Source organism: Ornithorhynchus anatinus, chromosome 5, assembly GCF_004115215.2.
Source record: "Ornithorhynchus anatinus isolate Pmale09 chromosome 5, mOrnAna1.pri.v4, whole genome shotgun sequence".
In the NCBI taxonomy this organism is placed as follows: domain Eukaryota; kingdom Metazoa; phylum Chordata; class Mammalia; order Monotremata; family Ornithorhynchidae; genus Ornithorhynchus; species Ornithorhynchus anatinus.
Genome location: NC_041732.1, coordinates 67,159,331 through 67,185,617, shown reverse-complemented (window position 1 = coordinate 67,185,617; position 26,287 = coordinate 67,159,331). Strand labels below are relative to the sequence as shown.

Genomic DNA, 26,287 nt, shown 5'->3' with positions numbered 1-26,287 from the left:
ACGAAAGCAATTACAGACTGTGTTTCCCTTTGTCCAAAGTCTCGACTCGCTAAGGGCAGAAAACAAGTCTTTGGCCAAGAAGAGCTATACTATTTCAGTCTCCAAGAACTGGGGAGGCTGCAAGGGGGATATTTCCTGCTTTAAAACCCCGGGAACGTGCCTCCTCCCTCTTTAACAGAAGATCGCTCTGCTGGACGTTTCGTTAGCCGGCCTGGGCCAGAGCAGCTAGAAAAGAACCCCTAGGGAACTTGTGATCCCAAGTGCTAAGATCTCATCTTTGAAACCCCAACCACCTAGTTCAAAGAGGAATTAGTTTGGTCCAGGAGTTTCATACGGGGATCAAAAAGCAGCTGGCCTAAATCGCTCTTCACAGAATGCCCAGGTGGACTGAGGTTATCATTAATTGGAGCTTAACAGGTGCTGAACTTCACAGCCGCTTCTATCAAAAACCCATTATGGAAATCTGGGCCGAACTATTCAATCTTCTAAACTCTCGTTCTATAAGACGCCCTTTAAGTTTACCACGGAGATCCGAGGAGAAAAGGAAAATCAGGCTTAATGCCAGAAAGAGACATATTATCCCATAATGTGTTCCATAAGACCGTGAAAACAGGAGAGGATTCCCTTGCAAAACAAAGTGGAAATAAGAGGATTTTTAAGATTGAGGTGACGTGTACATCTGCCAGAACCCAGGATATTTTAAAGCCTTTCCCGCCCCAGTTTCTACATACTTTATAATCCTCTAATTCTGGCAGTTTCTTTTAACTTCTAGCAGTCACACACCCTTTGGGAGATACTTAACGCTTTGGTGTGATGACACTTCAGGGCAGTGGGGTTCACAGCAGGGTGGGGGAGATTGGAGAAGCAATATTGGGGAAACCACAGAGTACTGAACCAAAGAAAATCAAAGCTTCAATTAGAGAGGGAGAAAGCTTCGGTCAATGTCCGACACTTAGGACACCTGTAAATAAATTGAGTTCTAGGATGAGTATTTTTTTTTATCTGCTTGGAATTAGCTGTTCAACAACAGACATTTTAGCATGCTTTATAAGGGAGTCTAATGAGCCACTTCTCCAGCTGACATAGAAAATGTTAATATGCCTATTTTTATACCCACGTAAGGGCAGGAGGAGTGATCTTAGCCTCAATTTAACATCCAGCCTTGCTGGTAATGGTTACTGAAGGATCGATCATTCACTGGTATTTATTGAGAACTTATTGTGTGCAGAGCACTGAACTAAGTACTTAGGAGAGTACAATACGAGAGAGTTGGAAGACATTCCTTGCCCAAAAGGAACGTATAGTATAGAGAATTGTAAGGAGAGAAGAAAGCCTTCTGATTAATGCATCACACTGTAAATAGGCATCTTGCTAAGTAAAGGTATTTTTTAATGAAATGTTCTAACTTTTCTTTGTTTCTAAAATAAATTCTTTTAAACTCAGACCTGTCCAATGCTGGTCAACCCTTTTCTCTGCTTTATTGGGAATTAAGGCAAGACTCGGTGAGAGTGGGGGTGTGGGGGGGGTGTGTGTGTGTGGTGGGGGGGAGGGGGGAAGAGAGAGAGGAGAGAGGAGAGAGAGAGAGAGAGAGAGGAGAGTGAGTGAGAGAGAGAGAGAATGAATAATAATAATTGTACTTGTTAAGTGCTTACTAGGTGCCAAACATTGCTGTAAGCAATGGGATAGATATAAGTTAATCAGGTTAGACCCAGTTCTTATCCCACGCGGGGCTCACAGTCTTAATCCCCATTTTACAAATGAGGTAACTGAGGGCCAGAGAAGTTAAATGACTTGCCCGAAGTCACACACAGCAGACATGTGGCAGAGCTGCGATTAGAACCAAGGTACTTCTTGCCCTTCTGACTTCCAAGTTTGTGCTCTATCCACTAAGTCACGCTGTGTGTGGCTGGGGCGGGGGCGAGGGAGGGAGATTCTCAGATCACCCTGCGACCTCTCCAGCGGACAGAAAAACCAAGAGCAGTTTGAGCAGTGAAAGGCTGGAGATGGGACCGTCCACCGCGGTAGCCCTGAGCCCAAGCACTAGCCAGCCGACCGTGGCAGGAGATTAAACGCTAGCCCATCCTAGTACTGACCTTCGACTGCGACCGCCCCACTGTGGGCAGGGACCTCATCTACCAACTCTTACACTCTCCTCTCCCCAAGTGCTCAGTACAGTGCTCCGAACACAGTAAGCGCTCAATTAATACCACTCATTGATCACCTCTCCTTTTCAGATGAGAAAACACAGTCAAGGATTGGCAAAAAGTCTTGTTCCAAGCTATAGAGGTGAAAACCCAATCCAAGAGGGCTGATCTCCGGACACTTGTTCTAATTCCGGCATTCAATCAATCAAGGGTATTTTAGGGCCTGGGTGATTAACCTGCATCTACCCGAGTGCCTGGCACAGTGCTTGGCACATAAGCGCTTAACGGATACAGTCATAATCATTACAACAATAATCTCCTCGGGCCTTCCAAAGTCACTTTCACCAAAATTGAGAGATCTGGAGAGCTGAAGTTCCTCTGAACTTCAACAATCTGATTCAGGTCTCTTTGTGCTCAGCTCCCTCGACGCCAAAGTTCCATCGTCTAAAATGGCAGAGGAGAAGGTGCCCCCGGGCTGCCCCTGCCATCGCAGCCCATCGTGGATAGAAATGCATACTGCAGGTTCTGGAGGGTGTCTTCCGAGCTGCACGCCTCCTCCCAGCTCCTCCCAGCTGACATCCCGTGGAGCTGCTCCCCTCTCATTTTGTTTTTAGTTTAGCCGACATCTCCATCGGAACAGCTTAGAGGGATATTGTGGCCCGAGCTCCAGGAAGTAGCTTCATGCCATTTTTTCGGGGTAGGTGGAAAAAAAAATCAGCGTAAAGGGATGAACCATTCCAATATCGCGAGTCTCCCAGATATTTCCAAAGTTATTCTGCACCTCAGAACCTTTCCCAACACAGCCCCTCCTGCTCTCGAGTGAGACTTGAGGGGGGACTGTTGTCCCCCCAGACTGCGGCTGACTGCTAATGGATGGAGAGCTGCTGAGAAAGGAGGGAGGCATTTCTAGGGGCCACTTTTCCATTCTGCCATGACTGGAGCAGATGAGGGTCGGCCCTGGGCCCAGCCCAAGGTGTGAGAGGCCTCCATTCAGATGTCCAGAAGTAGTCTGTTTACAAACTGCTCCGTAAACTAGTCAATCGTATTTATTGAGAGTTGCTGTGTGCACAGAACTCCGTTAAGCGCTTAGGAGAATATAGTAATAATAACAATAATGGTATTTGTTAAGTGCTTACTATGTGCCAGGCACTGTTCCAAGCGCAAGGGTGGATACAAGCAAATTGGTTTGAACACGGCGCCTGTACTACGTGGGGCTCACTAGTCTCAATTCCCATTATACAGATGAGGGAAATGAGGTCTAGAGAAGTGAAAATGACTTGCCCAAGTCCACTCAGCAGAAAAGTGGCAGGACCGGGATTAGAACCCCTGACCTTCTGACTCCCAGGCCCACGCTCTATCCACTATGCCATGCTGTTTCTACATACAAATGTGTATACATATTTGTAACGTAACAATATTACAGACGCAATCCCCGCCCGCAATGAGCTTACAGTCTAGAGTACCCTAAACAATTCAGATCCCCACCCCTTCTGCTAGGACACGAGCTCAACTGTGCAAAAAAGTGACGAGGGACCTGGTAGAAGATGACTTCATTGCTAGGACGGGGTTAAAACCTGCTCAGTGGTGACTTCTGGCAGAGTTTAAAATTAGAACTAGGCATTAAACCCTTGCAGAGCTGTTGCTTCAAGCTCTTTATTTACGCTCAGTGTTGCAGCACAGTCTATGAAAGCCAAAATTCCCTCCAAGGCTGGATGGAAGGGGCTGAGTGCCCCTCCACGGGTAAGGTCCCCTTTTACAGCGAGAGGAACTGAAGGATCGGGAACCAGTCCAGCCTCTTTTGGGTGTCAGTCGGACCGGAAATGGAATGGATTCCCAGAAGTTGTCACCGTTGTCTACGGTACCAAAGCACGGCTTTAGGTGAGGTCTTTTTTTTAAGTGAGCCAAAGAACAATCAACTTCGCTCTTGCCTTACTGTTTAGGGCACACAGGCGGGGCAGAGTTCAAACAACAGCGACCGGGCCTGAATCCAGTCATTAAAAAGCCCCCTCTCATCTTGGAGGAGAAAGGAGTGCACCAGAACGCCAAGCCTTTCTGCAAGGCATGGCCTGAAGCACCCACCATTTTTCAGGAGCCGGACAACTCTCCCAAGGCCGGGCCTGCTTACCATCGTCTCCATTCTGCCTCTGGTCTGGCCGCTGGACAGTGAGTCCCGCCGCCCTCGCCTGCTATTGAATTGGCTGGAAGACCTTTGCCCCAGAGAACGGGGTGGGAAGAGCAGTGAATAGCAGGAGGAGAGAAATAAATCCACAGACTTAAAGTAAATGGGAAAACAGAAGCCTTGTGCTTTTGAAAAACGGAAAGGATTTTAGTCCTCCCTCAAGAGAAGATGATCAGAAGCGTGATCGCCATTTTTTACCTGCTTCACAGAACTGGAGGGTTGGAAGAAGCTCGGGTAGGGTTGGATTTAGATCACTTAAGACAGATGAGAGCCTAGCCAATTCTTGAACATCCCTAGGGACGGAAATTCTCCAGTCTCTTTGGCAGCCATTCCTGCATCTCATCACACCTTCAGCCAAAAGGTCTTCACTATGTCCAGGCTCTAATTTTTTCCACCTGGCAAAAACTTCTCTTTTTCCTTTCACCTGCTGTGCACTCGATACTTAGTCAATTTAGCTTTTCGGATTCAAGCTTCTGTCTTTTAAGCATCTACTCGGAGGCCTGGGTTTGGGATACAGCTCATTCTGAACATATAGGTGAAAGAAAACACTAAAAGACTGATGGATCAATAACCGGGACAGCTTATTAAAAATAAAATAAAAAGAAATCAGCAATAAATAGCAGCAGATTTTTACAAAATGAATCTGGAAGACTCCCTGCAGGCGAAGACCTTAAGGCAGATCAAACTGCCGACTGACGTCGGACATGAACTTCACCGAGGTAAGAAGGGCTTACAAACCTGGCTTCAGCTGCACACGGGAATGCGAAAGGATGGGAACAATCTGCAGGGAATTTTGACAGAAGGTGAAGAAAACTGTTTTCCATTCTCCTTGTTCCAAGAAGCAGAAGGATGAACTAGATGGCTTTGCGGCCCGCTTACAGTTCTACAACTCTATCGCAGGGCTAGATGCGCACATCCCAGTAAGCAGCTGGATGCCTTTCATCAGCCACTCCCTCCTCGCCTCTAGTTGTACGGTGACAGGCGGCCAATCTCCCCCATCCCTCCATCGAACCCTTGCCCACATCCTTCCTTAGGCCTGGAACTCCCACTCGCTTCATATCAGATGGTTCACCACTCTCTTCACCTTCAAAGCTGCTTACGGGAGCAGCGTGGCTGAGTGGAAACAGCACGGGCTTGGGAGTCAACGGTGGTGGGTTCCGATCCCAGCTCCGTCACTGATCAGCTGTGTGAGTTTGGGCAAATCACTTGACATCTCTGTGCCTCAGTTACCTCATCTGTAAAATGGGGGATTAAGACTGTGAGCCCCACGTGGGACAACCTGATTACCTTGCATCTACCCCAGCGCTTTGAACAGTGCTCGGCACATAGTAAGCATTTGGCAAATGCCATCATTATATATTATTATTATTATTTAAAAACTTCTTAAAATCACATCTCCTCCAAGAGGCCTTCCCTGACTAAGCCCTCTTTTCCCCTATCTGCTCTCCCTCTGCATTGACTAATTCACTTGACTGGGCCCCCCTTCAGCATTTTGATACTCACTCCAGTCCCCCCAGTATGTCCATATCCTTATACTCTATTTCCCCATCTGTATTTTATTTTAATGTCTGTCTTCCCTTGTGGACTATAAGCTCCTCTTTTTTAATGGTATTTGTTAAGCACTTACTATGTGCCCCAAGAGGCCTCCCCTAAATCCTCCTTTCCTTTTCCTCCATTCCCTTCTGTGTCACCCTGATTTGCTCCTTTAATCACCCCCTCCTTAATTCAGCCCAACACTCCTGTACATATCCATAATTTCTTTATATTAACCCCCATCTCCCCTTCTAGACTATAAAATCATTGTGGGCACAAAAAGTGTCTGTTATATTGTTCTCCCCCAAGTGCTTAGTGCAGTGTTTTTTCACCCAGAAAGCACTGAAATACAACTGACTGATTTTTTTAAAGTGCAGTGTAGCTACAAGATAAACAGATTGGACAGTCCATGTCCCAAGTGGGGCTCACAGTTTTAATTCCCATTTTACACACGAAGTAAGGTGACTTGCCCAAGATAACATAACAGACAAGTAGCAAAGCTGGGATTAGAATCCAGGTTCTCTAACTCCCCACCAAGCCTGTGCTCTTTCCACTAGGCCGCTCCTTGTGTTCATGTTCTACCGATTTTATTTTGTACTTTCCCTAAGCACTTTCCCAAGCACTTAGTAGAGTGGACTGCACGGAAAACACTCAATAAATACCACTGATTGACTGATTGCCCTGACTGCTCCTACCCTAGAAATGCCAGGCATGTAGCCTGTCATAGGAGCAGCCACGAGAATTGATCATTTATCTTCACTTGATGGGAAAAATCCATCATCATCATCACTTACAGAATATTTGACTTCTTCCATGAAAAGGAAAGCTTCCAAGTGGCTCAAGGGCAACTATTTTATTGCCCAAGACTAAATTAGCCCGTTTTCTTCATCAAAGGCATGGCAACTTGAATATAAACACTCTGAATAAGAAACAGGCTGTTTTTGGCGAGAGAGAAGAAATAAGAATCACACTATTCTTCAAAAATCCAATACCCCTGGTAGAGATATGATTTTATTGCCAATATTCTACTTTACTTTTGATTGTCTCTTATCTGTTGCCAAATTGTACATTCCCAAGTCCTTAGTATAGTGCTCTGCACATAGTAAGCACTGAATAAATACTATTGAATGAATGAATGAATAGGAACACCCTCTAGCTTCCCAACTGGGAGAACCCCACGGATCTCATGACTGAGATTCTCTCAAACGGAGTGAACTGCAGGGTCCAGCAGGCTCTTCCAGCCAACGGATGAGCTTCTTAGCTGAACGATTTTGCTAACGCTATCTGCCGTGAAATGGTCAACAACATTAGCATTTTAGATAAGCCACAAACTTAATACCCTACAAAGATGACTGGTGGAAATTCAGATTCTCCCTCTGCGGACCTTTCATTCAGCTTGTGGTTCCTCAAAGACATCAGGGCCCCTGTTTGAGAACCGACGCGCTTTACGGCGTTCCCTTAAAGGAGCGAATCCAGATTACCAGGAGGGGAAAGATTCCCAAATCCTCGAATCTGCCTGTCTTTCCACATGTGCCAAGCCCCCTAATGGGGCAAGACAGAGGCATCGCAGCAACTTAGGCTGACGCACCCAACCAACCCTGTGAAGAACCCAAATGGCTGGTGCTCTGCGCCTCCCTCCCAAAGTGATTGCTTTGTCTTCAGGTTTGCCTTTGAGGATCAGGTCTGATCCCCAGATGAAATTCGACTGCTCACCAGCCGGAGAAACCCCCAGAGTTTCTCTTCCCCTTTGGTCCTGAAATGACTAGGAAATTGCCTTTTTTTTTTGGTATTTGTTAAGCGCTTACTATACGTCGGGCACTGTTCTAAGCGCTGGGGTAGAGACAAAATAATCAGGTTGGACACACACTCCACGTCCCACCCGGGACTCACAGATTTAATCCCCATTTTATAGATGAGGTAAGAGGCACAGAGAAGTGACTTGCCCATGATCACACAACAGACGAGGGACGGAGCCGGTATTAAGAACCCAAGATCTTCTCACTCCCGCGCTCGTGCTCTACCCGCTAGGCAAAGCTGCTTCCAGATGTGCTTTGCCGGAGGCTGGTTAGCCGAGCCTGGGAAAGAGGCCGGAACCCAGGTGCCGAGAGCCACCAGAATGCCGACAACGGGGGGAGATCCGAAGGGCGCCATCGGCGACCCCGGCTCCCATCTAACTCTGCCAGAAGGGACCTTGGAGCGGCCTCCAACTCCGACAAGCCTCCTCTCTCACCCAGGGTGGCTCCCGGGCAGCGTGAGCCAGACGATTTTGCAAGAGGAGAGCAACTCAAGAGGGTGTTCGGCCTACCTGATGAGCGATTCTAGGATTGCGGGGCTGGGGCCCTTCTGGAACTCCAGCTCTTTGTAGTGTAACGCCTTGGCATACGCTCGGCACTTGGCAGCTCTCTCCCCCAGCAGGACGATACCGTTGTCGTCTCTCAGTGGCAGCGGGCCCTGGAGGGGGTAGATCCCAGGGCATCAGGAAAGCGGTCGGCGGGGTAGAAAGAGGAATGGAACCGCTCCCCTCCCCGGTTCCTTCGGCCCCAGTCGGCGCAGTGGGAGAGGAGGGGTCTTACCTTATCGCTGTGCTCCATGAATTCAGCCAGGTTCAGGAGGGTTTGCGTGACTTCCGCTATGTCTTGGGAGGTCAGGGCCAGCTCGATGCTTCGAATCAGCTCATCTTGCTGGTCTTCATTCAGTTCGGACCAGCAGGACACAAATGCGGCATTGAAGAGGTCCCTGAAAGAAGACACGGAACCAAGTTGAGAGACCCGACCTGTCAAGAGTCCATCTCCCTCCTCTCTGCGGAAAGGGAAGGATCAAAAGAAAGGAAGGGAACTTCTGGAACAACGGCTGACCGTCACGGCTACGGAAAAATCAGACTCCTCGCCGAGCCTTCCGAGCCCCGCGTTCTCCTGGTACGCCCCGAATCAGGGACGAGGTGGCAGACCGGCTTCAGCTCCCGCGGTGGGCAGGACCTGCTCGGTACCCTTTCTGGCTTTCAAAAGTAAAATCACAACTCCCGGGTGGCCACCAGCAATTTATCAGCCGGAACTCAAACGTCTTGCCGAGGTGCTACGGATCGCGATCAAATCCTCAGGACCCAAGGGGACCCATCGAGCCTCCTGCCCGAGCCGAAGGCTCAGGAGACAAAGAGGTTCCACCTCTGCGGTCGCTTCAGCGGCTTACGATGACGACTGTAGTCCTCGGGCAGTGATGACTTTGGGATCTTCCGTCACGGCTTTAATCCCACGGCTCTTTCTGCTGAAGCTGCAAACTGCTTTAAGCAGCACTTTACCCACAGCAGTTATACACGACAGCAGGCCCGAGGGCTCAATATTATCCGGACAATTTCTGATACGCGCCGTTGCAAGACAAAGAATAGTGGAAAAAGAAAAATCCAACAAAAATGTCCTCCTGAAGGACGCAGGGAGGGCTGAGGTTTACCGCGGGGTAGGTGAAGGTGACCTAAGATGTACGCGGTATCTACCGACTCCGTGGCGTTGTACTCTCCCAAGCACTTAATAAAGTGCTCGGCGTTCAGTAAGCGCTCAATAAATACCACTGATGATTGGTTAATGTGCATTTTCCAAGTTCAAAAGGTCAATCAGCTGTAGTCTACATATACATCACTGACCCACTGTAGATGAGTTTGGGTTCGGAAGACACAGGAAGCAACAGGAATGTGGTTCCTTGGCTGAACACGTGAAGTCTGCACACAGATGCTCCAGCTCTAAAGCACTTCGGGTGAGGCAACGACATTTACATTGCAATCTCCTTGAGGACAGGGATCACGTCGAACTCCACTGAAGTCTCCAAGCGTTTGGCTCGATATTTTGCACAAAGGAGACGCTCAATAAATACCACTGACCGACGGACTGAAGTCTCTCTTGGAAACCTCAAGGTATCACCGCCTTTCTGAAACTGAGGGGCTGGAAGTCCCAGCCGCTTAATCTGCCTTGCAGGGGTGAATCATCGTTTCTTAAATGGTATTTGTTAAGCGCTTACTACGGGCCAGGCACTGGACTACGAAGCAGTACAGAAGCAGCGTGGCTCAGTGGGAAGTGCCCGGGCTTGGGAGTCAGAGGTCATGGGTCCTAATCCCGGCTCCGCCGCCTGTCAGCTGTGTGACTTTGGGCAAGTCACTTAACTTCTCTGGGCCTCAGTTAGCTCATCTGTCAAATGGGGTTGAGGACCGTGAGCCCCACGTGGGACAACCTGATCGCTCCGTATCCTCCCCGGCGCTTAGACGGTGCTTTGCGCATGGTAAGCGCTTAACAGACGACATTATTATTATAATGATTATTACTAAGCACTGAGGTAGAGACAAGGTAATCAGGTTGGACACGGTCCACGTCCCTCATGGGGCTCACAGTCTTAATCCTCATTTTCAGATGAGGGTAGGGAGGCCCAGAGAAGTAAAGTGACTTGCCTAAGGTCACAGAGCAGACAAGTGGCCTGATTCCCAGGCCCGGGCTCAATCCGCTAGGCCACGCTGCTTCTTTTAGATTAGACTGTAAGCCCGTCAGAGGGCAGGGACCGTCTCTATCTGTTGCCGACCTGTTCATCCCAAGCGCTTAGTACAGTGCTCTGCACATAGTAAGCGCTCAATAAATACTACTGAATGAATGAATGAATTCTCACTTGCTACTCGGCGCTAGCAACAGGACATACTCTGTTTCTGTCGCTCTTAAGATCTATTTATACACCCTCCCAATTCTCCACCCTCATCTCTGGGTGGGGAAGAAAGACCTCGGACTCTCTGCCATACCTGGCCATGGGGTTGTAGGCCTGAGCCAGGGCCCAGCAGGAGCGCAGCGAAGGCGACGAAGAATCCTTCAGCAGTTCCAGGCTCAGCCGCCTCAGCCACTCCAACCAGTCATCCTTCGACACCCTCCTGGCCGCTCCCCAGGCCTGTAACACAACAAGCAGTAGCCCAGGTCACCTTAGAGCACGGGTCTGGGAGCCAGAAGGTCAAGGGTTCCATTCTCAGTTCTGCCCCTTGTCTGCTGTGTGGCCTTGGGCAAGTCATTTCACTTCCCTGGGCCTCAATTCCCTCATCTGTAAAATGGGGATTAAGACTGTGAGCCCCAGGCAGGACGGGGACTGCGTCCAACCCAATTTGCTTGTATCCACCCCAGGTTTTTTTTTTAAACAGTTGTGGTATTTGTTAAGCGCTCACTATGTGCAGAACACTGTTCTCAGCGCTGGGGTAGATACAGGGTGATCCGACCGTCCCTCTTGAGGCTCACAGTCTTAATCCCCCTTTTACAGATGAGGTAACTGAGGCCCAGAGAAGTGAAGTGACTTGCCCACAGTCACACAGCTGAGAAGGGGCGGAGCCGGGACTTGAACCCATGATCTCTGACTCCCAAGCCCGTCCTCTTTCCACTGAGCCCCGCTGGAAGGGGCATGGCATAATGGATAGAGCATGGGCCCGGAGTCACAAGGTTAGGCGTTTTAATCCCAGTTCTGTCACTTGTCTGCCGTGTGACCTCAGGCAGAGTCACTTAAAACTGTGAGCCCCACGTGGGACAACCTGATCACCTCGTATCCCCCCAGCGCTCAGAACAGAGAAGCAGCGTGGCTCGGTGGAAAGAGCCCGGGCTTGGGAGTCAGAGGTCATGGGTTCTAATCCCGGCTCCGCCGCTCGTCAGCTGTGTGACTTTGGGCCAAGTCACTTAACTTCGCTGTGCCTCAGTTAACTCATCTGTAAAATGGTGATTAAAACTGTGAGCCCTACGTGGGACAACCCTGATTGTCGTGTATCCCTTCCAGTGCTTAGGACAGTGCTTTGCACACGGTACGCGCTTAACAAATACCAGCATTATCATTATTCTCTTTTCTGTGTCTCAGTTACCTCATCTGTAAAACGGGGAATAAAACCGTGAGCCCTAAGCGGGAGAGAGACTGTGTCTACCGCAGTTCGCTTGTATCCACCCCGGCGCTTAGTATAGAGCCTGACACACAATAAGCACTTAAATATCATAATTACTATTATTATTACCAGGCGCCACTTGGCGTCCTTTCATTTTTAAAATTTATAAAATTGTGTACCTCGGGGTACAAGCACAAAATAACAGCGTACAATTAAAATACATAGATCCAAAGTGGAGACAACGCCTGGCTCACGTTAAACCGACCACCTGTCAATTTAAAAAGATGTCTTGTCCTGGTCTCTGGAGTCAGTAGATGAATGTTAACGTTGGTATTTGTTAAGCGCTTACTAGGTGCAGAGCACCGTTCTAAGCGCTGGGGGAGATACAGGGTGATCGGGCTGTCCCACGTGAGGCTCACGGTTAATCCCCATTTTCCAGATGAGGGAACTGAGGCACAGAGAAGTGAAGCGACTTGCCCACAGTCACCCAGCTGACAAGTGGCAGAGCCGGGAGTCGAACTCATGACCTCTGTCTCCGAAGCCCAGGCTCTTTCCACTGAGCCACGCTGCTTCTCCTGTGTACTAAGTACCCAGAGTACTGTACTAAGAGCTTGGGACAGCACAACAGCTTTAGGATTAAAACATACAATACGACAGAATTAGCAGACACGTTCCCCGCCCATAAAGAGCTTCCACTTTAGGGGTCCCCTGACTTCCAGCAGAAGCCGCGCGGCTCAGCGGGAAGAGCCCGGGCTTGGGAGTCAGAGGTCATGGGTTCGAATCCCCGCTCTGCCACCTGTCCGCTGTGTGACTGCGGGCAAGTCACTAAACTTCTCTGTGCCTCAGTTACCTCATCTGTAAAATGAGGATTAGCCGTGAGCCTCCCGCGGGACAACCTGATGACCCTGTATCTCCCCCAGCGCTTCGAACAGTGCTCTGCACATAGAAAACGCTTAAATACCAACATTATTTTGTTAATGAAATGTACATCGCCTTGATTCTATTTATTTGCTATTGTTTTAATGAGATGTTCATCCCCTTGATTCTGTTTATTGCTATCGTTCTCGTCTGTCTTCCCTGATTAGACTGTGAGCCCGTCAGAGGGCAGGGACTGTCTCTGTCTGTTACCCATTTGTACGTTCCAAGCGCTTAGTACAGTGCTCTGCACATAGTAAGCGCTCAATAAATACTATTGAATGAACATTATTATTATTCTCTGTGCCTCAGTTCCCTCATCTGTAAAATGGGGATGAAGACTGTGAGCCCCACGTGGGGACCTGATTACCGTGTATCCACCCCAGTGCTTGGAACAGTGCTCGGCACATAGTAAGTGCTTAACAAATACCGACATTATCATTATTCCAGGCCAGTGTTCCTTCCGCTAGACCACACTCAAATCGGTGTTAGAGGAAAGAAAAGCGTGGACTAGATTATAGTGGGAAAATCAGTGAGATACTATAGGAGGGGATGAGCTGATTGCTTGAAAGTCAATGGTAAGGAGGTTCATTTGACGAGAAGAAGCATGGCCTGGTGGCGACGGCACAGACATGAGAGTCAGAGGACGTGGGTTCTAATCCTGACTCTGCACTCGTCTGCCGTGTGAACCTGGACAATAATAACGACGACGTTGGTATCTGTTAAGCGCTTACTGTGTGCACAGCACGGTTCTAAGCGCTGGGGTAGACACGGGGGAATCGGGTTGTCCCACATGAGGCTCGCAGTCTTAATCCCCATTTTACAGATGAGGTATCTGAGGCACAGAGAAATGAAGTGACTTGCCCACAGTCACACAGCTGCCACGTGGCAGAGCCTGGATTCGAACCCATGACCTCTGACTCCCAAGCCCGGGCTCTTTCCACTGAGCCACGCTGCTTCTCTAGACAAGCCACTTCACTTCTCTGTGCCTCAGTTACCTCCTCCGTAAAATGGGGATTAAGGTTGCGGGGTCCACGGGGGAAAACCTGGTTACCCTGTATCTAACCCAGTGCTTACCACAGTGCTTGGGACATAGCAAGCGCTTAACGAATACCACAATTATTATTATGTGGAGGTGACCGGGCAACCACTGGAGGTCCCCGAGTGGGGAGACGTGCACTGAACTTTTTTTATGAAAATGATCTGAGCCGCGGCGTGAAGTAAGAACCGGTGAGAAACAGGAGGCTGATCGAGGAATCAAGGTGGGATATACTGAGTGCTCGGATAAGCATAGCAGCGGTCTCGATGGAGTGGAGGGGGTGAATTTTACCGACGTGGTGAGGGTAGAACTGACAGCTTTTGGGGTTGAACGAGAAAGGCGAGTGAAGATGATGGCAAGGTTACAGGCTTGTGAGACAGGGAGGATAGCAGTGCTATCTACAGTGGTGGAAAGACCGGGGAGGACAGAGAAATGAGTTCTGTTATGGACGTGTCAGGTTTGAGGTGTCTGTGGGACGTTCACGTACAGATGTCCTGCAGAGAGGAGGAAATTCAAGACTGTAGAGAAGGAGAGGGGTCAGGACTGAAGAGACAGATTGGGAATCATCTGCTTGGAGTTGGTAGTTGAAGCCTTGGGAGTGAATGAGTTCGACACCATTGCCACTGTTGAAGGCACGCACTCTCACTCTCCTTCCCTTCCTCACCTCTCTCCAACGTCTCATTACTGACGGCTTTGTCCTTCAAGTACGCTCAAGTCACCCTATATTTTAAAAGCCCTCTCTCGACCTCGCGGCCCCCTCCAGAGATGGCTCCATCTCCCCGATCCCATTCCCCTCTAATCTCCTGAAATCGGTTATACGTATACTTGCTGCCTTCAATTTCTTTCCACCAAATCACTTTTTGGCCAGCTTCAGTGAGGTTTTTGACCCCTTCACTCTGCATCTCTCAAAATCATCAATGACATTCTTTTTAGCCAAGGCCAGAGGGTCCTATTTTAATCCTCTTTAACCAGTCAGGAACCTTTGGGACTATGGGACACTTCCTCCTTCTCGAAGGACCATCAGGCTTCGTTTTAGCCGACACAGTATTCACCTGATTCTCATCCTGCCTCTCTGACCACTCCTCCGTCTCGTCTTCCACCTCTCGTTCCCTACCTGTGCATGTCCCGGCCGATCTCTGCTCTGCACTCTCTCTCTTTTTCCCGCCCACTCTCAGGCTCATTTGCTCACTCGGCTTCACCTCCCACCTCCCACGTGGACGACTTCCAAATCCTCCTCTCCAGCCCCGACCTCCTGTCTAACCCACAAACCCACACTTCCTCTTGCCTCCAGGACATCTCCACTGGATGCCCCGCTGACACTGCAAGCTTAACGTGCCCCAACTAAACTTCTCACCTTCCCTCCCACAGCCTCTCTTCTTCCCAACTTTTCCATCTTCGTTGTTCCCGATGCCAGAGGCCCACATCCTTGGCATCATCACTGACTTCTCTCTCTCAACCCTCACATTCAAACTACCGTTAAGCACTGCCAGTTCTTATTTAATAACGTTTCCCACATCCGCCCATTCATCCCCACCCTATACTGCTAATCCCCTGCTCTAACCTCTTGTCTATCACGGCTGGACCATCGTGTCAGCCGTCTCGCTGATCCCTTGCCTCCAGCTTCTCCACCTTCCACTCTAAATGTTATGCTGCTGCAACATTCAGGTCCTTGAAAGCATTACTCATCTCATTCCTCTCTCCTCAAATCCCTCCAAACGCTTCCCATTTCTCTCCACAGCTTGCAAAAACTCCTCACGGTCGCCTTCAAGCCCTCTACCGACTCTCCCCGTTTTATACATCAACCGTCTCCACTCGTCGATGTCCAGTTCACTCTTCACTCCTCCCAAGCCCACCGCTTTGCTGGACTTCACTCTAGATTCTCTCGCCTTCATCCCCTTCGCTCACGGCTCTTTCACCAGCCTGGAACTCCCTCTTTGCCCTCATCTGCCAGATCACAGTCCTTCTCACCTTCAAATTCCTCAAAAAAAAAAAAAAAAAAAAAATTCCATCTCCCCCAACAAGCTTTCCCCACTTATCTCACAGGCACATCAGCCACTTCCAGCACTTATTTATTTATGCCTTCCCCTAGCACATGCGCATATATGCATGCTTGGTTATAGCACCAATTTAATTTATTCTGATTACCTCTTCTGTAAATATCTGTACGTACGTGTCCCCTGTTAGAATGTAAGCTCCTCGTGGGCATGGAACATCTCTCATGCTCCTGCTGTATTCCAAGTGCTTAGAACAGTGCATTGCACCCAGTAGGTGCTCAATAAGTACCTTGACTAGTAGTCTTTCTACTCCTATTTCTACCACCAGCTGCCCAGTCCATCACCTGCTCTCACTTTTCAAATTACGGCTTGCAATTTTCCACGTACTGTTCGGGAATTTATATTGATTTTAAGGCTGACTCCTCTTTCTCTAGATCAGCAAACACAAAGCCAGTGTCTTGGATTTAACCTGCATCTCAAGTGCCTATCCCTGCGACTGGTCCAACAGAAAGATCCTGGCTCTGGGAATCAGGAGACCTGGGTTCTAGAACTGGTTCTACCCGCTAAGGCCATCAAGTGGTGAAAATTTATGATTGATGAGCCGCCTCTGTGGTTCTACCAGGTGAACAGGCCAATGGGATTCCTTAAAAATAACTAGCCAAAGTGGACAGCAAAGGCCTAGTGGCAACAGCACAGGCTTGGGAGTCAGTGTTTGTGGGTTCTAAACCCCGCTCCACAACTTGTCTGCTGTGTGCCCTTGGGCAAGCCACTTAACTTCTCTGTGCCTCAGTTACCTCATCTGTAAAATGGGGATTAAAAGTGTGAGCCCCACGTGGGACAACCTGATTACCTTGCATCTATCCTGGCGCTTAGAACAGTGCTTGGCGCAGAGTAAGTGTTCAACAAATACAATAATTCCTATTATTATTATGATTATAGTAATTGCTTAATAAATACGATGGGATGGATGAATGAATGAAGGCCGGGCGAGGACCCACAACCGTCGGCCTTTCGGCAACACACCGCATTTGAGTTCTTGGTCGTTAGCAGTCGATCTGATCTTCCCGGTGAGAAGAAACTGGCTACATCTGAGGAATGGTGGGGGATCGCTCCTGAAAGTTGGGGTCATTTTTCAGGCTCTCTCCAGACCTCTAAGGCAGCAGGAATATCCGCCTGGACCACTGGACGTTGCAACACAGCCTGACGGCTCGACCAGTCAAATGGAGCACGCAGAGCTCGACAGTCAAAGACGACGACTGGCACCGGGCAGGCTGACAACCCTCGGGTAGGATGGATCGTTCCCTTGCTTGGAATTCCAGAGAGGGATTAACAGTGCGATGGCTTCAGCCCACGCCCCGGCTATGCCCCTCCTTCCCGGCAGCAAGGAAAATCTACGGCGGGAGGAACATCCCTTCTGACGTCAGCCTCTTTTCCATTTCTACCTTCCTCTCTTAAGTGGTCAGATGACCCCAGCAGTGGTGTTTCACAGCTGTCCGTGTGGGTGAAAACTTCGGCGGACACAGATGAACAACAGATTCACACGAATCTGCGGCCAACTGGGCGGCAAGCGTGTTTCGAGCTCTCTGGCCTCGGCCAAAGGGGAGAGGACAATTCAGTGGGGATAAAACCCTTTCCCGGGCTGTTACCTGGCTCCACCGCCACCCAAGAAGTACAGCTGTGAAAGGCTAACGAGAACAAATTAATACCACCCTGAAGCTGGAACTGAGGTCTGCTTATACGGCAGTATTTTTTAAATGAAGCAAGAAACCACTCCTCCGTCGACCGGCGGGCTGACGACCCAGGCAAATTGTTGAAATAAACAACTTTGGCCATTTGCTTAAAACCAGCGTAATAATATGGCTGGTATAACTGGATTCACTAGGGATAGGCTTTGAAACTGCCCGTCCTTAGGCAGAAAGGAAAAGATCCGGCCACAAGGGTGGCTCACAAAGCAAAGGACGCAGGATTTGGTCATCACAGAGATAATTCAGCTCAGATCTATAAACGTGCCAAAGAATACTGGACTTCTTTCAGTGCTGACCCAGGGCTAGATCTTTCCATTAGGCTCATCTCCAGAGCGGGAATGTTATTTGTTACAGAGGAGTCTCCGGTTGTCTTCTGGTAAGAGAGTGAGGAAAGGACACTTTGTTTTTAAGGATGCCGTTCCTGTTGGACTTTGTTAGAAATGGAGGCTTGGCACCATTTGAGACTCCAGGAGGATGTGCGCTGGATGACTAAAGCGTGGGGTGCCTTGGTGGGGTCGGTCTCTAGCAGCTTTGATCTCGGAGCGGCTGACACTTGGAGGCCTATTCCGGGACCAGGGGTGGGAGGATCAGCTACCCCGAATCCCCCAACCCCCTCTCAGGGTCGCACCTGGAGAGTTTCCAGTATCTCCAGTCTCGGCTACGGGATGAAGAGTCAAGCGGAGGCCTACCCGTTCCAAGTAAGCGCTTAACAAATACCAAAATGATGATGATGATTCCTAGCTTGGCCAGTGGCTAGCGACTGGAAGGCAATCTGCTCCGAGTGAAAACTCACCCATGCTGGGCAGCAGCAGCGTGGCAGAGAGAAGAGGGTGGAGACTCAAGTTTACTCCGCGGAAGGAGGCGATGGCAAATCACTTCCATATTTTTCCCAAGAAAACTCTATTGGATACGCTACCAGAACGACCGCAGATGGAGAGTGGGCCGTCCTGGAAGAGGAGCGTCTGTGGGGTCGCTATGGGTCGGAAACGACTCGACGGCATGAGACAAGCCCCCAGACACTGAGGCTCTGCACCTACCTTCTGCAGGTTGATGGTACTGACGTGCAGTTTCTTCATGGGCCCGGTCTCCACTGGCCCGCTGGCCAGGGTCTCCCCTTGGCTAGTCCTCAGCATCCGATGCTGATAAATCAAAGGGTCCTCCTCCTCGTCAGCCAGGGTGTAGCCCTGAAATCAACAATCCGGGATTACCGCAACAATGTACTGTAAACTCCCCCGATCAGACCGTAAGCCCGTCAAAGGGGAGGGACTGTCTCGATCTGTTACCCATTTGTACATTCCAAGCGCTTAGTACAGTGCTCTGCACATAGTAAGTGCTCAATAAATACTACTGAATGAACTGTTCTTGGAGTCCAGCAAGCTGAAGGCCCCCAACCGAATGGAAGAACTTGTTTCTCTTTCGGGATCGGGACTCCGGCAGCCAGGGCGGAACGGTCGAAAACCCCGAAAGGCTGGATTCTGAGCCAAACCACTCACTGGTGGTAAGTCAGGACCAATCAAGTCCTCCGTCAGTCCTCTGACAACTCGCCCACTCCCGACTAGCAAAGGGAAGGGAAATGAAAATGGAACCAATGTCGCCAAGATGGGAAAACCGGACTGAGCCAAGGATGGCAGAGCAGCTCTCGTCAGCTAAGGGCCTGGTGAAGGAGTAAGAGAGAAAATGAACTCAAGACTCTCAGACTCACTCACCTTAACAATCCTGCAGATGAGCACGTCATAGCGTTGGTGGGTGATTCGATGCCGCACTAGGACTTTGTTGACCATTGGGATAAAAATCTGGTACTGAAATGGGAGGGGGGGAAAAAAAAAATCATGAACTCCCTTCCACAACTGGGTACTGCCTATCTGCTCCTGTTTTATTCCAGATCGTAAAAGAACGGCAGGTCATTTTGTAGTGCCTGAGGGTTATGGGTTGATTAATACTTCCGGTTGCAGAAGGAAATCAACCCGCAGGCCCAGAGCTACTTCCCAAATCGTCTTCCCGAACTCACTTTCCCATCACAGGTGACGCCGTCACCGCTCTCCCTCTCTGCAGTCTAGCATTTCCTCCGGCCTTCAGGACACTTCTACTTGGATGTTCCACCAACCCCAAGTTAAACGCGTCCAAAACAGAACTCCTTATCTTCTCACCCCAAGTCCTCCCTTTGTCTTTCCTCATCACCGTAGACAACACTACCGTCCTCCCTGCCTCACAAGTCTGCAGCCTTATTGATATCCTTCAATCATCTTCCTTATTCAACCCAAATAATCAAATTGTCAGCAGATCCCGTCGGTTCTACCTTCGTAACATGACCAGAATCCACCCTTTTCTCTCCATCCAAACTACCATTGCGCTAATCCACTTATCATATCCTGCCACGACTACTGCATCAGCCTCCCATCTCTTTTCACTCCAGTTCATACTTTTTTCTGCTGCGCTGATTGTTTTTCTACCAAAAAAAAAAAAAAAAAAAAAAAAGGTCAGTCCTCCCCATCTCCGCATTCTTGAGAAGGAGCGTGGCTCAGTGGAAAGAGCCCGGGCTTAGGAGTCAGAGGTCATGGATTCTAACCCCGGCTCCACCACCTGTCAGCTGTGTGACTTTGGGCAAGTCACTTAACAATAATAATAATAATAATAATGTGGTATTTGTTAAGCACTTTCTACGTACAAAGCACTGTTCTAAGCGCTGGGGGGATACAAGGTGATCAGGTTGTCCCGTGGGGGGGGTTCACAGTTTTTAATCCCCATTTTACAGCTGAGGTAACTGAGGCACAGAGAAGTGACTTGCCCAAAGTCACACAGCTGGCAAGCGGCGGACCGGGATCAGAACCCATGACCTCTGACTCCCAAGCCCGGCCTCTTTCCACTGAGCCACGCTGCTTCTCTAACTGCTGGGTGCCTCAGTTACCTCATCTGTAAAAAGGGGATGAAGACCGTGAGCCTCACGTGGGACAACCTGATGCCCCTGTATCTACCCCGGTGCTCAGAACAGTGCTCTGCACAGAGTAAGCGCTTAAATAGCAACATTACTATTATTAACCTCCACTGGTTCCCCATCCCATCTGCCTCCACATCCAACAGAAAATCCGTACCATAAGCTTCAAATCACCTACTATGCACTCCCTGACCTACCTTACCTCAAGGAACTCTTACTATAACCCAGTCTGTGACACTCCGGCTCCTCTAATGCCGACCTCCTCGACGTGCCCTCATCTCATCTGTCTTGCTGCTGACTCCTTGTCCACCTCCTCTCTCTGGCACGGTACTCCCTCTCCCTTAATACGCTACAGACCACACGTCTCCCCGTCTTCAAAGCCTTATTCAAAATCACATTTGCTCCAAGATGCCTTTCCCGACTAAGCCCTCATTTTTTCTACTCCCTCTCCCTTCTGCATTCCCTACGCACTTGGATGTCTACTCCTTAAGCACTTCACAGTCACCATCCTCAGCCCCCCAGCACTTATATACACGTCCATAATTTAGTTTGTCTGTTTTCCCCCCTCTAGACTGTAGGCTCCTAGTACACAGAGAGTATGTCTACCGTTATATTATCCTCCCCCAAGAGCTTAGTACAGTGCTCTGCCCACAGTAAGTACTCAATAATCCTTCACTCAGTGGTATTTATTGAGCGCGGTGTGCACAACACTGTGCTAAGCGCCTGGGAGAGTACAACACAACACTAAACAGACAGGTTCTCTGCCCCAGTGAGTTTAGAGTCTAGAGGATGATACGATTTATTTATTGAGTCCTGTTGTCGTCATCTCTCCCATCTCTGAGCCCTTTTCACCTGGAACTCTCTCCCACTTCTTATTCACCATTTCACAGCCCTCCCCACCTTCAGAGTCCTTCCGAAATCACACTTCCTCCAGTAGGCCTCCCCGGACAAATTTTTCCATTCGCCCAAGTCACGTCCCCCTTCGGCCACCTCGGTACAGTGCTCTGCACATGGTAAGTGCTCAATAAATATGAATAACTTATTGATCACTCGCGCACCGATTACGCTTCTGCATCCATAGCACCTCTGTACCTATCGTTTACATACCCTACTGAAGGATTTACCTACAAATCCATTTTTCCTTTCTCTTCCTCTTTCTGAAATTTATTTTGCATCTGTCTCCCTTGTTAGACTGTAAACTCGGAGTGAAAGGATCTCGTCTAACAACTCTGTTGTATTTTCCCAAGGGCTCAGTATAGTACAGTGTTCGGCCCACAGCGCCTGCGAAACAAATCCAACTAGATGTCTGATTTGGGAAGTCGGGTCTCCCTAGGAGTCCTTCGATACCTTCTTCCCCAGCTGGAAGACGAGCGAAGACAGAGTGTCCATGGCAGTGGACCGCAGCTCTGGGCTCAGATCCAACGTCCGCACTATGGGATGAATAATCCGGGAGGCGTAATCGGTGAAATCCAGAGACTCCGTCAAACGGTCTACAGTCTCGAGGGCAGCCCTGCGATCAGGAGGAGAGGCAAACGAGGTGGGTTTCAAGGAGGGATCGAGGACACTAAGCTGCGTTGACTCACTGTTCCTCCGTCTCGTCTATCTCACCGCCGACCTCTCGCCCACATCCTGCCTCTGGCCTGGAATACCCTCCCTCCTCAAATCTCACACTTACTCTCCCCACCTTCAAAGCCTTATTGAAGGCACGGCTCCTCAAAGAGGACTTTCCTGATTAGGACCTCCTCTCCTCTTCTCCCACTTCCTTCTGCATCCCCCCGACTTACTCCCTTTGTTCATCCCCCCTCCCAGCCCCACAGAACGTACGCCATAAATATTTGTCATTTATTTATATTAACGCCTGCCTCTCCCTCTAGACCGTAACCTCGCTGTGGGCAGGGAATGTGTCTGCTCGTTATACTGTACTCTCCCAAGCACTTAGTACAATGCTCTGCGCACGGTGAGCGCTCAATACATACGCTCGAATGAACACTCAGCACGTTCGGTCTACGGAACTCAACTGAAATACATTTAGCTCCTGTGAAAGTGGGATTGGAAGGAGTGAAGAATCCTATAACCGTGGTAAATCTTCAGCGCCATTCGCTTAGGAGTTAAAACCCGACACCTGAATTCACGCGTGCCGGTAGGAAGGGATCACAACTATCAGACTGAAATGATTCAAAGTCATCGGCACCATGATTTCCGGACTGAGCCCCACCAGTCGTTCTCGAAGGGAGTCGGCCTTCGTGTTAAAAAAAAATGTCGACGCTCTTGGGTATCGGGGTGGACATTAGCAAGCAGAAGGAAACTACAGTAGAAGCCTGGCTCCTAAAGGAGACGGTGCAACTTATTGCCCGAAGAGAGAGTATGCATTTAGAGCGAGGTGAATGGCCTTCCGTCCCACTGCTGGGCCCACAGGGAAGCTACTTACTTGCGAGCTGCCAGGGGAGCATCGGGGGCATCGAACAGCTTGACGATCGGAGGCAGCAGCAAATGCAAGTAGTCGTCCAAGTTGGCGCCGAACAGCTGGATGGCGTTCAACAACTGGGGTGGGAAACCAAATAAATACCATCGGACAAGTATGTCTTCCTCGGCTGAGCGTTGGCCCGTGCCACTCGGCACCAGCCCCCCAACTCCGCAAAAGCCCTCTTCTTCCTCCCACCCCAACCGACTCAGTCCAGGCTAAGTCACCCGGCGTTCAGGCCAGAGCTCGGGAAGCTCAACGGATCGACGGCTGACGGGCTGACTGAGCGACGTCACTAACCTTGATGGATACGGCGCGTCCTGTGCTGCTGTCATGCATGAAGACCCGTAACATGTGGGGGATCAGCTGGGGCAAGTAAAGCTTGAACTCCCCTCCGAGGGCAACCACTATCTGCTCGATGAGGAGGATGATTGTGCTCTGGATCGAGCTGTTCATGATCCAGAACTCCTGAAAAGGCGGGGAACGAAATTAGGCACCATCTAGTTGTCCTTTTTGCGAGGGACTAGGGAAGACTGTGGGAAGGAAAGAGGCGCTGGGTATATCCCATCTCAAATGGACTCCTTCTACAAAGCCCACCCCAATCCCCGGACAGACTTCAGAAGAGAACCAGGTAAGACTCCCTGCGGTGCTGCCTACGCACTGGTCGGCGTCTTTTCCGATCGCTCCAGATTCACAGCCCACAAGGTGGGCTCTTACGGAGTCCTAGATGGGTCAGAAATCAGAGGCCTGCTTCTCCCCAGCACCGGCGCCCGAGGACCAACGGACTAGCAACGAGCTCAGACCAGACCTGAAGTGGGACCCGAACCTGATCGAGAGATCCGCCGACCCGCCATCCCACATCTTCCAATCCCCAGATGCTGGACTGATTCAGAGAGGCAGACGGAAGTCGCAAGAACTGGGTCCAAAGGCTGCTGGATCACAATAAGTCACGAGCAGCCCTTTCGGCGAGCAGGGAAATGGAGTCACTGAAGGCACCTCCCGAGGGCTTCTCCAGAAAATCCTAGAGTTGAAAAGGTCTCCCTCCCAGTGGATAGGGCACGGACCCTAGGAGTCAGAGGAACTGGGTTTGAATCCCGGCTCTGCCATTTGTCAGCAGTGTGACCTTAGGCAAGTCACTTAACTTCTCTGGGCTTCAGTTACCTCATCTGTAAAATGGGATTAAGACTGCGAGCCCCATGTGGGACAGGGACTGTGTCCAACCTGATTAGCTTGCATCTACCCAAACAGTAGGGTGCCCGGCACGTAGCAAGCGTTTAAATTCCTTAAAAAAAAAGCTCGTGTGTCCAGTAATTCTGCTGCATGGTACTCTCCCAAGCACTTAGTAGAGAAGCAGCGTGGCTCAGTGAAAAGAGGCCGGGCTTGGGGAGGGGGGGGTCAGAGGTCATGGGTTCACATCCCGGCTCTGCCACTTGTCAGCTGTGTGACTGTGGGCAAGTCACTTAACTTCTCTGTGCCTCAGTTACTTCATCTGTAAAATGGGGATCAAGACCGTGAGCCTCACGTGGGGACAACCTGATTATCCTGTGCTTAGAACAGCGCTCTGCACACAGTAAGCGCTTAACAAATACCAACATTATTATTATTATTAGAGTGCTCTGGACACAGGAAGTGCTCAATAAGTAACACTGATTGATTAGATTGTATCTATCCCAGCGCTTACCCCCTCAGGGTCGCACCTGGAGAGTCTCCAGTACTCTACCAGTCTCGGCTAGGTGAGGGAGTCAAGCAGAGGCCTGTCCATTCCGTTCCTAGCTTGGCCAGTGGCTAGCGAGTGGCAGGCAACCTAGCACAAGCCAAAACTCACCCACGCCCGGCAGCAGCGGCATGGGAGAGAGTCGAGGGCGGAGACTCGAGTTTACCGCGCAGAAGGCGGCCGTGGTAAACCACTTCCTTATTTTTACCAAGGAAAGTCTACGGATCCACTACCGGAACGACTGCAGATGTAGGTCGGGGCGTCGTGGGAGAGACGCGTCCGTGGCGTCGCTGCGGGTCGGAAGCGACCCGACGGATTAAGACAAGACCCCCGTGCTTAGGACAAGGCCTGGAACACAGTCGGCATTTACAGACTACAGAAAACCCCCAGAGTGAAACCATTTCAGAAAAACAGCCGCTATTGCCTGTTCTTGGGCCTCTACTCGATCACAACGGGAAGGGGCTTCAGGTTACAGCTTTCAGATCAGTGTTTATAATGGGAAAGGGCTCTGAACCGTTTCAGAGAGTAACACTTTGTAAATACAGGGCAGCACGATTATCTTCGGTAACCGTAATGATTCATAACGGATTCCAAGGCAGCGAATTCCGACTGAAGTCAACCGAAACGTACCGTGGGAGGAGACGGAGGCATCCGCCTCCCACTCTCTCGCCTCCACCCAAGGGACCACCTCATTCTGCTTCCTGACGTCGGCAAAGGGGATCCAGACCGTCCAAGATCAGATGGGAGCCGGGCTTGACGCTAGCTTTGCCATCTCAGAGCGGGAAGCTCAAGGGGGTGGAGGAAACATTTGGGTCCCGTTTCTGACCCTGGGATGGCAAATCCCAACCACAGGTTCACCGGAACCAGACAGCCCTTGTTGCGACTCGGCAGCTAGAACAGGAGGTGGCCTACCTCGGCCCTTCTTGCTCCTGCTGGACTCTCCCAAGGGGGGGGCTCAGTACCGAACCTTGAGCTCACTCAGGAGGTGCTCGATAGCTAAGCCACTGACCGTCCCCCCAGACCCATATTATAGCTGAAATACACCTTCAAAAAGAACAATCAAATGTTCTCTTCCTCGGCCCCTCAGACAAAGAGTGTCGCCTGGGAGAAAGACGGACCCCTGGAGGCGAACGCTCTTTTCCGAAGCTGCACGTGCGCGGCTCAGTGGAAAGAGCACGGGCTTTGGAGTCAGAGGTCATGAGTTCGGATCCCGGCTCTGCCACTCGTCCGCCGTGTGACTCTGGGCGAGTCACTTCACTTCTCTGCGCCTCAGTTACCTCTTCTGGAAAATGGGCATTAAGACTGTGAGCTCCACGTGGGACAACCCGATTCCCCTGTGTCTACCCCAGCGCTTAGAACAGTGCTCGGCACATAGTAAGCGCTTAACAAATACCAACATTATCATCATGATGGGCTTTAAAGTTGCCAACAGCCCTTTGGCTGCTCATTTACTTGGCGCTCATTCTGCCTTCCAGAGAGAACCGGCCGCCGGCTTCCGCCTGAACGCCCTTCCGCCCTCTGGGTGCCTGGCTCCCGTCCTTTTCCGCCGCCGAAGCCAGGCGGGATGCCAAGGGACTACTGGGAGGATGACACAAACAGGGCCATTCTCTCGCCAGTCCAGGGAAAGCTCATCAGAATAGGATCCCCCGCCCCCGTTCGGGCATTAAAGCAGCGACGTCTACGTGTGGGGCTCTGGCTTGGCGGCACTCCCATCTGCCGCTCTCCGAGGGCCTCCGTGACAAATCCCAGCTGGCCT

General features: G+C 50.3%; 1 protein-coding gene across 3 annotated transcripts in view; it reads right to left on the bottom strand.

The window, feature by feature from the left end:
- The window catches only part of MTOR (mechanistic target of rapamycin kinase), a 135,428-nt gene that overhangs the window by 77,644 nt on the left and 31,497 nt on the right, over nt 1-26,287 (bottom strand). For all 3 annotated transcript variants that reach the window (XM_029064521.2, XM_029064522.2, XM_039912075.1), the window contains 8 exons: nt 23,118-23,285; nt 22,785-22,897; nt 21,704-21,866; nt 19,131-19,223; nt 18,462-18,608; nt 10,625-10,767; nt 8,430-8,592; nt 8,162-8,307 (listed from right to left, as the gene is read on the bottom strand). In XM_029064521.2, coding sequence (XP_028920354.1) covers nt 8,162-8,307; nt 8,430-8,592; nt 10,625-10,767; nt 18,462-18,608; nt 19,131-19,223; nt 21,704-21,866; nt 22,785-22,897; nt 23,118-23,285 — 1,136 coding nt within the window. The remainder of the gene's footprint in view (nt 1-8,161; nt 8,308-8,429; nt 8,593-10,624; nt 10,768-18,461; nt 18,609-19,130; nt 19,224-21,703; nt 21,867-22,784; nt 22,898-23,117; nt 23,286-26,287) is intronic.